Below are 14,348 nucleotides of genomic sequence, written 5' to 3'. Positions count from 1 at the left end.
TCAAATTTCTCAGAAATGGCCCGGGAAAATGTGCGCTCCACCGTTGTGTATAAAATTGTTTGGGAGGTAAAAAACGCGTTTTTGCCTGCGAGGGGTTAGGGAAATTGGGATTTGAGCCTCCAACTTTTGACAGCGACCTTCTTTTGGCAAAATATTTTCAGCGTGGTATAATATCATGAATAGGTTGAACATACTAAAATTTGAGGGGATTTTGTTCGACAGAACTTAAGAAAAGCTCAAAAAACCAACTTTCCCTAAGGGAACGCAGGCATAAACGGGTTTGTTTACCTCCAGAGACCAAACGGTGGAGAGCATCAAAATAATGCGCGCGCATTAGTTTTACGAATTACGGGAAAGGTGTATTGAAATCATTGCTGAAGTGAACTTCTGACTAAATTACAGTAGTTAGTATTCAGTTTCAAAGACAAGAAACAAAATTTGACATACAAAACACTTTTTCTAGTCAATGAATCAGCTCATCATCATCATAACCAGTCTGCCATTTTGTTTGTTTTGATTTGCACAAGTAATATTGTAATTCGTGTTATATCATACACTGTTTTGATTTGCATTTATAACACTCGCTTCAGCTTTTCAAAGCCAAATCAAAACTAAAATTGTAATATGTAATAATGATAATACCATATAACGTAATATGAAAATATGTATACTACCGTCCCGGAAAAAAACCGAACATTTACGGAAGAGACTAACTACGGATATGCTTGCGCGACAAGACAACAATTTTCGGGATTCCAGTCCAAAAAAGAAGCTCTTTCTTTAACATGAACCAAGAACAAATTCAGTTTTTCTCACCTGCGTGCAACCTCGTCCACGTGTATTCCAGGCTTTATTTACGTTACTGATAAACGCCAGAGAATACCCTGGTGTTGGCTGATGCGAGTTCCCCCTCTCAGAGGGGGGGGGCTAACTTCTCAAAACAATACGTCATAAAAAATCTGACGTTACAAAGTTACACTGTAATGCAAAACTGCTTCAAAAACGAAGAACGAATGAAATCTGACGTTTTGTTTTTGGATTACGTAATCTTTACACGTTCGAAAACCAGCCAATGCCACGGTGTTATCTAGCGCTATCAGTAAGCAAAAAGAAAGCTGATAATAATACACATGGAACGAGGTTGACCTGCGTGTTCTGTCTGGCCTGGATGGGAAATTTGAAATAAGTGGCTTCATTTCCCTGGAGTGTTTCCCGCATGCGCTTTTCCGTATGTCATCTTCTTGTAATTTTGCAAAAATGTGTCATGACTCGTTTTTTTCCGGTTTCATTTTCTTAACTCGGTGGAAATAACTCGCGCTTTATTTTCCAATTAACTTTCGCGAATTTCTTGTTTAATTTCTTACCTGGCAGAAACTTTTGCGAAAAAATGCCAAAAACGCGAAAGTTTCTGCCCCCATTACTACTACTACTGGGGAATTGAATTTCCCCCGGATATCATAGTTAGTAATAAAAACAAGACCTGTAATCGAATGTGAAAGACGTTTCAAGTACAGACTTCTCTCTGCTTCTACAAACAAACTTGCTAGGACTTTCAGTCACGGTTTTACATGATTGGGTAACGCAGAAGGCGCAAAGCGCAAAGCGCTATAAACAAAATCATTTAAAAAATTCAAAATGGCTGGCGGAAGTGGAGCAAATCTCAAACAGCATTTTCAAAGACAGAAGTTCTAGCAGTTCTTAGCTCTATGTATTATCTTTTCAACAAGCACAAAATCACCATTCGAATTTGAATTTTATATAAAATTGCTGCCATTTTCTTCTCTGCTGCAATCACAAATGATGTCATTGAATTTTTCACACTTTTCACACAACTTTGTTGCTTTGGTTGTTGGTTTGGAACTACTGGAGCTGTTCCTTTTTTGTTAGCTGTATAACTGGATATATGGAGCTGTTCCGAGTCAATCTTTATTTTCTTTTTAGTTTTCTTTTACTTACAGGAATTGAGGTTTTCCTTGAATCTGCCTTGAATAGCCATCTGCATGCCATCTTGAAATGAAATAGTCATCAGGCGTCCCGGCAGCAAAAAGTCCCCTATTTGAAGTGAATTTTCTTGCTTTCTTTGAACTAAGAATCAATCCATTTTCATTGAAAAGAGGACACAGATGTTTGCAACAAGCAGAAAATGGAAAGGCCAGGCCCAATTCATTGTTTGGTTCCTGTTCTAGAAGCTTTGAAAAATGGGTTGGTCGGTAGCTAAAATGGAACCTTTTTTTCATTTTCCTACCAAAAACCTCAATTTTTGAAATTCCTCAATCAATCCCGCAATCTATCTATCTATCTATCTATATATTTAAGTAACATTAAGCCCGTAGGCCCATTTTCGCTACATATAAAATACAAGATTGTTTAATAAAATAATTTTATTCATAAATATCAATAAATATTAAAATCATTCTAAAAGTCAAGGGGCTAACAAGAAAAGGGGGGTGATAAGTGTGTCCAAGCTTGGACTCTCTTTATTCCAATATTTGGTCACAGTGGGAACAAATGAGTTTGAGTAAGCAAGAATTCTCCCTAATTTTTGTTGGAAATTGTTTCCATCTCTTGAATGCTTTGGCAAAATTGTCATAGGAATTGCAATGTTTTTGTTGATAATTTTGTGAAGCATCATAATGCTGGCAATTTTGCGATGTTGTTCAGTTGATATCCATTCAAGTTTTTTGATCATTGCTGTAGGGCTGGACTCGTAGGACCAATCAGTGTAGCTGGACCCTCGATATTCCAGGATTAGAAAAAGCTATACCTGTTATCTTTTTTCTTTAAAGAATCAACAAGCCATCAACATCAATAAATTACACACATTTACTCAGAGAAACTTTTAAAATTATCTGCCATTATGACTTTCTTGCTTTCTTGAAGCCGTTCTGAAATGAACCAATCGGGTTATGAATCGGAATTCCTATGGGAGTTCTTTTCCGAAATTTGTAAAATAGCTAAGTCGGCAAAAAAACTTTTCCCGGGGGTTTGAGGGAAAAACAGAACTGCTGTTATTTGTTTTTTATTTAACAAGATATTTAAATTTGGGCTCAAAAATATTTAAATAAATAAGTTAATAGTATTCAATATACTATTAGTATCTATCAGAAAATAAAACACTTACAGAACGACATCGTTTATCATTTGGAATACCCCCGTATTTGGACCATTCTATGGTGGGCGCAAAATAGGGCGGAAACTAAGTAGCACCCTCAGTGCAAGATTGTCGCCTCATCTTTATTCGCCCGCGCGAGAATGCGAGCTAATCATTTTTTTCTCGCGCGCTCAAGGGGAAAAGGAAAGTGATCGATATTCTTTGAAGGAAAAACGTCAGAAACAAACCCAAAGACCAAAAAATGTATTTTGTTGTTGACAATCGATCCTGTGAAGATGAAAAAATTTCTGCTTTGCGTTTTTTTCGGAACGCTGAAAAACTCTAATTTCGATCATCCTTTAAGATAAAGAGGTTGTGAGATTTGGGTTAGCGAGGCAAAAATCGCTAAAAAGCTGGTAAAATCGTAATCCTCAAAAATCGATGTTCCAGCCTCACTGCCAATCACTATTCACAAAACAAGCTGCTTTTCTTTGGACTGATTCAAGCTCCTCCTGGAATCCAACCGCGAATGTAAAGAAATAGCCTAAAAGCCCGGAGCCACAAAGGCATGCGCCGCGATCGCCAAGATAATTTCCAGTTGGAGATAAAGGTGTTCGCTGCGTGTGTGTGCTTAAAGGAATTCAGCTGTTACTCTCAGCTTTTAGGTGCTTAATATTTGTTTTTAAGTACGAACCAAACTATCAATTGGGCCTGGCCAAATACGGGAGGCACGATTTCCGCATTTAACAGAATAAACAAAATTCAAGATGGTAGACAGCAAGTGAAAAAAAGAGAAGCGAAAAAAAGAAGCTGTTTTTGTTTAGGATAGCTTTCCTCTATCAAGAGGTGATTTCACATGGGTTTTCATGATAGTGATCCTAAGTTATCATAAAACACAGATTTATAAAAATATTATTGTGTACTTACATTCCAATATGAAAAACAATGCACATTGTAGAGGGTACTTTTCAAGTCACTTTCAGACATTTCGCTATCGTCCACAAGGTCTTACAGTATGCTATTTAAAGATCCTTTTTATGAGACACTTGGAATCATCGAAAACACAAAGCCATTCTAATGACTTATATACCTATATACCAAAACCCCGTTCCTTTCCCCCGTTCTTTTTGTTCTGAAAACAAATGCATAGCTAGGGGGGGCTACACCTAAAATTTGCCATATAAGAGCTGCTTGTTTTTCCCGTCAGGCAGGGGGAGCTCTATCTTTGGGGGGACTTGCATTAATTTATGTAACTCTGGGGGCTATATAACACTTCCTAAATATTTTTCTTTACTGTTGGTTTTTAATTTCTTTATGTTATACCTTTTCATATGTTTTCATGCAAAGTGTGATCTGATCCTTAAAATGCAAAAATGAAGACATTCTATTGCATTCTCTAAAAGTGCACACACATGTAAATAGAGCTTTGTGAATGCCATAAAATTTTTCCCCTATACTGGGACCTAAAATTTTATCAGGCTGGGGGGACCTTGTTCTCAGGGGGGACCTAGAACCCGCGGTCAGAGCTATGAAATGTGTTTAAGGAGTCCATTTACAGCTGTTTACAGTGGTTTAGAGAAAAAGTATTTCCTTCATCCTTAAATAGCAGACTACAGATTACAGATCACACAACTTCTTATAAAATGCAACTTTAAACACCCATGAGATTAAAGAATGCTTAATATTGTTTTCTTAGCAGCGAAACATGATTAGGCAATTACTTTTTTATTTTCTGGTTTACGGAATCGCCGACGTTTTTTTTGCAAAAATAGAATAAAAATAAAATTGAAATTCATAGAAATTTTATTTATTTTTGCATTTCTGATTCTGTTTAATCTGCCATGAAATGGATTTTTTTTAGAAAACTTCATTTTATAAGAACAGGAAAGGAAGATAATAGGGTATAAAAACAGTTATCTCTTTTTCCCAATATGCTTCCTCCAATGGCGCTCAACACAATTTTCCAGCTGAAAAACTTTCTTTGATTTTCTGCTGTGTATGTAAGTTTCCTCAAAACACATTTTATTTTCTCCAACATTAAAGTTTGAAAACAACAATTTTATTTCTATTTTTTTTCCATCCTCCGCTCCAAAAGATCATCTCCAAATGTCCGTAAACCAGAAAATAAAAAAGTACTTGCCTTATGAAAAAAATAATAAACTTCCAAGGGTAATACTGAGAAATTTGGCATGGAAATATTGATCAAAACAGTGCTCCTATATTGCGAGCCAAAAATCAAAATGTGTGATCTATAATAATAATATCCGCGATATCGAAAGTGATAACTTCACTTGATTCATTTGCGAAATTAAAGATGGCGGACAAGAAAGTGTGTTGATTCCTGTTTTTGCAGGTTTGTTATTTCACTTTGAAACACACTGCATGAAAAATGATCTTTCCGACTGTCCGATAGACGGTGAAAAGGATTTCTTTCTTCGTATTTACGTGCACCGTAAAGGATTTCTTTTCGAGTGCACGATAAGGACGAAAAGTATCCTTTAGAAGCTTTCCGAAAAGAATATATTTCCATTCTTTTCCGTAACCGAAAAGTTATCATTTTCTGTCTCGAAAAGTACTGGAAAGAATACCTGTTTCTTTTCAATTTACGAAAAGGATATCTTTTCGGTCTCGAAATTGCAGGGAAAGGATTAATTTTCTGATACCACTTAATGGAAAGGACTAAATTATTTTTATGATTTTCCGAAAAGAACTACTATCAGACGTTGAAAATTCACGGAAAGAAAAGATATTCTGCTGGTAAATTTATATAAAAAGAAAAATTTCTTCAAACCTTCCGAAAAGAAGAACTATCAGAACAAGAAAGTGTACGAAAAGAACTAATTTTCTGATAAAATATTTTTTAAAGGAATAGGTTTTCATCGAAGCTCTTGCATAGGAAAGCTTTCTAAATTCGATATTGTACAGGAAGAATTGATTTTTCGATCTTTTTTGATGGAATGACTGAACTATTTATTTGGTGTACGAAAAATACTTCTTCTAGACGACGGAAATTCACGGAAAGAAAAAATGTTTTGCTGGTAAATTTATATAAAAAGAAAACTTTCATCAAACCTTCCGAAAAGAAATAATATCAGAACAGGAAAGTGTAAAAAAAGAACTAATTTTCTGACGTATTTTAAATACGAAGTTTTCATCAACCGACATTACTGCCGTTTCAATGAAATTAGACGATAGATTAAATTCGATACTTGGATGATTTTCTTCTTTAAAATTAAAGTCAATATTAAATAAATTCATATTAATATATATGGTGAAGTTAAATTATATGTACTCATAATTCTTGTGCTAAAAATATATATAAGTATACCTTATTTACACAAAATGACTTATATTAATAAAATAATAAATTATAATATCTAATTTTTCTTGTAAAAAATGACAAAAATTGATGTGGTATAGTAGGAACTTCGGTATAGGGTTAGGGGGGCTATTTCTGACAAAATTTTACATTGTAAAGCATTATTCGAATTTAAGAAATGAGAATTAGGTTGCGGTTAAAAAAATTGTTTTCGTGTAAAAAAGGTTGAACCAACTAACAAAAGAAGTCGGACAATTACTTCTTCAATTACTTTCTCCGATTTTCCGTTCAAACGATCTGTATCCCCCCTCATTGAAGATGTTTCTTTGGTTGTGGTGTCGAACAATGATATTTGCTTCCTTTTCTTATAACCATAATATTCACATCTTTGTCTTCTGATGAGACGATTCATTCTGTGATAAGTTTTCTCCACACCTCTTTGACATTGCAGCGAAATGATGTTTCGGCTCTCTCCGCTGGGCTCGCAATACGTTTTTCGATTTTCTGTCGAGAGAAAATGATAGAATTATACTCTACTTCTTATAAACAGGATTATCTAACAGATTAATTGCCGCTTTATCTTTATTTCAAATTGAAAATAATGAGTGGAAATCCAAAATGACTTGAAGATTACAAAAAAACATAATAGCAAGAAAGAAACTATGTTTTTTTAGACAGGCTATTCCAAAAATAACTAAAAAAGTGTACTTACACGATCATTGCAGGGCCTCTTTAGCATTATTGACGCACATATTCATCGCAAAGTCTTTACTTCTTACATTTTGTTACATTCTTTGGCTTACTGTAAAGTCCGTGTGAAAAAATGTTACATAATTTCGTGACAAATCAAGTCGTTTCTTTCCCTCTTTAATTTCTGCCAATTAAAATCTCTTTATTAACATTGTTCAATGAGAGACTTAATTGGACTGCAATTGAATATATCGTAATTTTTCCACGATTATAAATGTGTTAACACAGGGTCCCAAAGGGAATGGTGTTGTTTAGTTCAAACAGTTAATTGTAATTTTTTTGATGAAACCGCCTAACAAATTTTTCAGCCTTTAAAATAGCGCCGAAAAAAGAGAAAGTATACGAATCGTTAAGAACATTTTAAGGCTTTGAGGACTCGAAAACACCCGATTTCTTAGGAAGTAATGTGCGGGAAAATAATAACATGTTAAGAACATTTTTAGGCTGAAAAGTCAAGAACTCCCGAAAGCTTCAAAATTTTTGGATGTTCTTATAAAAAAACGCGTATTTATGAAATATCGAAGTGATTTCTTTTTAAATACTTTCCTGGTTCGTTATATATGTAAAACTCGTCAAACTCGCTGACCATGAAAATTATTTTCGGATGATTTGCGAAATATCTAATTCCCAAAAATTTTATGCTTTCTATAATGTAAAGTACAGGCTTAAATGCAACCTACTAGCCATAAGCGCAGCGTCGCGAGGCCCAAAACAGTGAATCAATCAAACGAAACAAAAAGTAGCTGCCGAATGATTATACTATCTTCATTTTATGAAAGAATGCCTCAAATAAATTGTTCTTCTTTCCTTCTACAAAACGCCTTTGCACTTGATTCAAATCAAGGAACAAAAAATTGCCTTGCATTACATTTTTCAACTATAATGAAGTAAATCGAGATTAGCACTTAATTAAAAGACCTTCGTAGGCATAATGGCTAGCCGAAAATAATCTCAAAATGGAATGATATGAAAGATTTAAGTCATGTATGTCATGTACAATGTCTTTCAAGAAGATTGATTTGAGCACGTCCAGTTTCCAATCGTTGGTTTTTAAACATCTTCAATTAGTCTAGTTGATGTTGAAAATCTGGTGAAGGTGTACAAAAAGAGCTAATCATACCCCTGTCACAGTGTCACAGCCCCGGTGGAGCTTCTCCCACTGTAGGGATTAAAGTTTATACATGGCATTTTCCAAGCCGAGACAAAATTTTCAGCCAAATTTTGTAGTGGGTCCCACAAGGTCTGTAATACCGGCAGTACCGTGATGGTTTATAATCAATTATGGGACAAACTAAGGAGACAATTCCGGAAGTTTGGATCTTTCAATGTAAAAAATATAGGATATTTCTTATCGTTTCGACTGAAAACTGCTAATTCTATGGTGCGAAAAAGCAAAGCACCTAATTTGGTCAACGAGGACGGCTCTTCTTTTTCCTGTCATTACTTTAACAGACACACGGGTGTTTTATTGGACACTAAAAAATGATCTTGTCACTTTCTAAAGAAAACATTCTCATAATGCTCTCATAAAATTGAAAATATACTACTTTTGCCACATCAGCTGCAAGAAAAGCTGGACCTTACTTTTACCCCGACGTAGAGATTGTAATGTTTTTTAAATACGAAATTATTACCTTTCCTTTTATGATGATTGTATCTTCGATAAATTCGGCATGAAAATTTGATATTTTTATGAAAAAGCTTTTTGTTTAAATTTCAAGAAGAACACTTTGATATTTTCTTTGATAAACGAAGAAAAGACAATCAATCTAGAAACATCAAATTCTTACATTTTAATGAAAAACGACAAAAGGAATTATCCACCTTTTCGGAGCTTTAGCCAAGAAGAATGAACTAACGGGTGTCACAGGCCCAGTGTGAATCCCCTAGTCACCAGACACCCTGCCTCTGTACCCAATTTGGCTCGCATCCGCTAGTCACCCCAGTGGAAAAATAATTGCCAAAAAAGGCTTTAAATCAGTCCCACTAGAAAAAAATGATAACCTCTGAGCTTGCCACGCTCGTACTTCTAAAAAGTTTCACTTTTGCTAAAGCTCTAGCCCTATTCGATGCCCTTTTGAATGAACATATTTTAACTTGCTCGCAATTTGTGATTTCATGGTAAATTTTAGGACAACAAATTAGAGCAGAGATTGATTTTAGAGAAACCTGAAAGTATTAATTAAAACTTTATTAAAAATATTGTTTATGGAATATAACAGCTTGTCTGCACAGTCAGATCCCCTTTAGAAAACCCAAAAAAGATATCTTTAACGTTTGACAATAAAAGTATGTTTCAAAGTATGTTTCGGTGTTGCTTCACCGGCTGTTTATGTATTGGATGTATACTAATCTGGTCGGGCATTTATTTATTAAAAAAATTCATCATTTCCACATCCCACCTTCAGAAAAGTGGCTCTTTTTGGAAATCCAAAGCTGTCAAAAATAAACTCTTTACGAATCACCAAGACATAGAACCTTTCCATTTTTCTTTTTTCAAAATAGTGGCTCTTTTCGAAAGCCAAAAGCTTTCAAATTGATTCTTTACGATATATCAGGATAGAGAACCTTTCCATTTTCCTAATGTCAGAAAAATGACTCTTTTCGGAAATCCAAAAGTGGCGAAAATGATTTCCTTTCCAATTAACAGGATAAAACACCTTTCCACTTTTTTTGTAGAAAAAATATATCCTTTCAATTATAGTAATTGTCCGAAAATAATTACTTTTCCATCGAATCGAAAAACAAACATTTCTCAATTTTTGATATCACGAAAACTAATTCTTTTTTGTTTCAAAATATGGAAAAGATAATTTTTCGGAAAAAGGATTTGGAAATGTATAATTTTTTTATTTGATGTCCGAAAATCTTTTTTTTTCGGGCTTCCAAAAAATGGAAAGAAGATGGTTTTATGCAGTGACAGCTGGGGAAGGATTAACTTAAATTTTGACAGTCTAGACTTAAAGTCCTATATATCAGGATTAGAAACTAGGCTAGTCTTACCCCTTTTATCTTTGCCTATGTCAATACACTGCTGACAAGTTGACACAACACATTGACAAATAATCCCTGTGAGAAGTTTAAATATCGAAATCTGCAACAAAAACGAAAGTGGTCTCTTCATAATCTTGATATAGGAGTTTCAGTCTATACTGATAGAAGATCCTGGAAGATCTTTCAATCATTGCTTAAATCCTTCAAACTAGAAATATCAGATTTTTGATTTTTTTTCCAATTCTTCAAATCTCCAAACTCCTTTCCAATCTAGAGAGATCACATTTTTTCTTCTTCATTTTCAAGGGAGGCAAGCTGGGGGAAAATAGAAAATATATCCAACAATGCAACTATCAAAATAATTTTTATTTTCTCATTCACAGCAAACACATACTTTCGGCAGATAGGTAGCTTCTGGTTGTGCTCGCAACAAGCAGAGGCCGCTTACCGTAAAATGCAGCTTATAATAAGTTAAAAAAGAGAATTTCCAAGGCTGATCAATTTATTAACCCATTCAGACCCATTGAAAGTTTCTTTTGACACAGTAGCAAGTATTCAAAACATACTTGATCAACTTTTAGAGCAAGGCCATGTGCTAGTATCGTTTGATGTTGTATCAATTTTTACAAACAGCCCCCTTCAATGCACCTTAAAGATTATTTGTTTGTTTGTTCAGCCTTTCTTTTCCATAGGGATTTCAACTAATTATGTTCTCATGTCCTATATTTGTATATGGTTTACTATTCAACTACATTTTATTGATTTTATTGTTTTATCCTCCAGGAATTTTCTAATTTTAATTGTTTTGAATTATAAATTATATATAAATACAAAAATGGACTGACATGTTTGTAAGAGAACTTATACTTGAATGGTGTATAGTTTTGAGTACAAAATCTTGTAATTAAAAATAAGACGTCAAAATGACTTCTGAGAACAATTTTTTAGACAGAAGGTATTCAGCACTTAAAAAAAAAATCTTCATTGACCTTTTTAATAGAGGAAATAAATTAAATAAAACTACATACAAGATGAAAGCAACAAATTTATCAAACTCCATCAACATGTCATCGCCTTTGCATCATTTTCGAGAGAAAAATGACGAGAAAGCTGTCAACATGTTGAGTATGATGAAAGATAAAAGTTTTGATCAACCATTGTTTGAAGCAGAGAAAGTCCAAGAAATGGAAGAACGCGCAAGATCAAGATTGAGTGAATACGATCCAGCAGATTCCTCTTTGAAACAAGGTAAGCGCGGCTGACTTTCTTTTTATGCAGTGTTAGAAGTTTTCTCCGCTCAGACAGATCTCTATCTCAGGGAAGTAAATAAAGAGGCTTGTATGTCTCAAAGTTTAATTCACTAAAGTTTCCAGAATATTTACTAACCTTGCTTTCACCAGTGCTCTTATTCATTATTCTTGTTTCTTCCTGTTAGCTTACCTCAAGAAGGTTGAGATAATGTGTTCTCTTTAAAATTCTTAAAAAAATAAAAGTTAACTGTTGTCTTCTATAGTCCGTTCAGTGTCATGCATTGTTTTTGATAGTTAATAAAATGAAAAGAATCACATCTGAAAGCCGTTAACAAATATCTAACTGAAAATGAACAAACTATAATTTTAATCTTCATCTGTTATGAAAATGACATCTTAAAATAAAAATTTGAATTTAATTTTACTATCTAGACAAGTAATATGGTGGTCTCCTGCAGTGTTTGTTTGAATCCAGCTATACTAGAAAAAGAGACTAACAACTGTGATAATAATAACAATAACAATTACAGTACAGTTTTTTATACAATCTTAACCCCGCAAGGATTGGATCAGCCATGTCATTTTTCAATAATATTTAAACAAGGTCTTTTTACTTTAAAGATTTTTTAAAATAATTATTGTAATAGCTTGATGTAATGTAATTTAACTAAACTTTATTTTTCAGCTACCACTGATTCAATGTCTTCTAAATCTAACCTCTCTACAATATCAAAGAGCAGTCATAAATGTAAACAAAATTTATATATAAATAGTAAATTTAAAATGTATGTCAAAGTTGACTATTAAAATGAAAAATATCTTTAATCCTATGAATATGTATCGTTTTGATTCAAACTTTAAACAGATTTGATTAATATCTTTGAGCCATTATGTTATGGCCTCCTTTTAATAATTAACATACAAATTGTACTTGGCTGGATTTGGTCCAGCTCCTTGTTTGAAAATACAGACTCTAAGTTGCTTTTTAATCTTTTTTGCAGACTTTAAGGCCGGTCTTCACTTTTGCGCGATATGAGCAAAAACTTTTGACCGAAATTTGTAACGGATGAAAAAAAGTAGAACTTCCTTTAACTTTTTTTTTTCGCGCAAAATTTTTTTATGACGTAATCTTTTCTTCAGGCAAAAAAGGTCAAGAAAAAAGCTGTCACCCATATCGCGCGGAAGTGGAGACCAGCATTTTGATAAATATGATAAGATCCAAGAGCTAGTATCATTATTTACTATATAGATTATCAAAAGTTGATTTGAAATCAATTTCTTCGCATTTTTTTCTAGATGATTTGTCTAAGTCATACCACAGTATCAGCTACTGCGCAAGTCCATGTCCTGGTAATATATCAACAAACAGTCCTGCACAACATTCCTTGAATGCTTCATGGCAATTTTTTAATTTTATGGGTGGATCAGCTGAAATTGAGAACAACACCAATTCGCAGTATAAAAAACCTGTAAGTATAATAATGCTCAGGGAGCATAAGGTGCCATTGCATAAAAGTAGAGTATCTCTGGCTATGATGCACAAGTTTGTGGGTTTCAAACAACAAGAGTTTTTAGAACTATATTATAATCTTTTTTCTCAACTTCAGTTGAGCTAGAATCTGACAAAGACGTATGTGTATGTGGTATGTGTGTATGTATGTCTGTCTGAAAACTTTGGGGCAGGATGGAGACTTCAAAAATGATCGGATTTGGCTGAAATTTGGCAGACTTGTTCCTTGGGTGTTCATCTGGGGGCGTTTTTTTTCATTTTTTGAAAATTTTAATTTTTAAGGGCCTGGTCATGAGTTTTAGCTCCAAAACGAGGCTGAAACTTTGGGGGTAGGCTTGAGACTTCAAAAATGATTGAGTTTCGGCTGAAATTTGGCCCAATAGTTCATTGGGTGAATATCTTAGAATGTTTTTTTTCATATTTTGAAAATTTTTATTTTTGGGACCTGGGGACAAGTTTTTCATCAAAACGAGGCTTTAGTTTACATTGGACTTTTCTATCAATTTTACATTTGGGCCTATGCATGATTGAAAAATACTAAAGTTGAGCCCAGTGCGGTTTGCAAGTTCGTCATATGGGAATATAATGAAACCTCTTGTCCCATCTGAGCTAATTCAATATTACTGTCTCATGTCCCAAAAGCAAAAAAAATAATGATGGTTTATGAAAATCTTTTTGACCAAAAAATTAATCATACCACATCAAACTTAATCATAATTTTTATCTCATCAAAATTAAAGCCAGGTTGATGATATTTAAATTTCTGAGCTTGCAAGAACATTGCAGTTTTTAAAACGAATCATTAAAACAAAACAGTGCACACTACGTCATTTGATTTTTTATTTGACAATGGAAGGTCTTCTTTCTGAAATACATAACACAGACCATCAGTTTATAACACTTTGATGTTGGTCAACATTTTAATTTTTTTTTGCATAATTTGCTTTTACAATATCAGCAAGCACCTTCAAAATAAAATTTAACTTTCCCTTTAGACTCAAGCTATAGTCACCATCAATGCAAGGACATCTCGTATTTTGATTACCAACGAGACAGCATGTGACCTGTTTGGTTACACAGATGAAGAATTATGTGGCAAGCACATGAAAGTATCTCAACTGTTCACAATGGAGGATGGTGTGAAACAGAATGTTTTGATTGAACAGAATATTGATAAAGAAGGAAATATTGTTATGGTTTCAGGGAAAGTGGTATGTGTTTCGAATCATTATTTTCAAAATAAATAAATAAAATTAAGAAGTCAGTATCTTTGTGTTCTATGATAAATAAAGGAGCGATGGCCAAGTGGTCAAAGGCGTCAGCGTCTCAAATCAGGGATTCGCAGTTCGAATCCCCGCACCTTCCAATGTTCTGTTCAATTCATAGATAGCCGAGCCGGCTGGCCGTGGACCCCGTGAAAACAATCGAAAGACT

General features: G+C 33.9%; 1 protein-coding gene across 2 annotated transcripts in view; it reads left to right on the top strand.

Moving 5' to 3' along the window:
• Nucleotides 1–11,171: 11,171 nt before the first annotated feature.
• Nucleotides 11,172–14,348, top strand: part of LOC136797422 (PAS domain-containing serine/threonine-protein kinase-like) — a 35,402-nt gene continuing 32,225 nt past the window's right edge. Inside the window, exons 1-4 of one of the 2 annotated variants that reach the window (XM_067054027.1) lie at nucleotides 11,172–11,402; nucleotides 12,090–12,152; nucleotides 12,701–12,873; nucleotides 13,910–14,125. In XM_067054027.1, the coding sequence (XP_066910128.1) occupies nucleotides 11,186–11,402; nucleotides 12,090–12,152; nucleotides 12,701–12,873; nucleotides 13,910–14,125 (669 nt within the window). In that variant the 5' untranslated portion in view covers nucleotides 11,172–11,185. The remainder of the gene's footprint in view (nucleotides 11,403–12,089; nucleotides 12,153–12,700; nucleotides 12,874–13,909; nucleotides 14,126–14,348) is intronic. The other variant, XM_067054093.1, reaches the window with a different exon arrangement.

Source organism: Clytia hemisphaerica, unplaced genomic scaffold, assembly GCF_902728285.1.
Source record: "Clytia hemisphaerica strain Z4C2 unplaced genomic scaffold, Clytia hemisphaerica genome assembly, whole genome shotgun sequence".
NCBI lineage: Eukaryota > Metazoa > Cnidaria > Hydrozoa > Leptothecata > Clytiidae > Clytia > Clytia hemisphaerica.
Note: the sequence above shows the minus strand (reverse complement) of the source record. Positions and strands in the feature narration are given on the sequence as shown.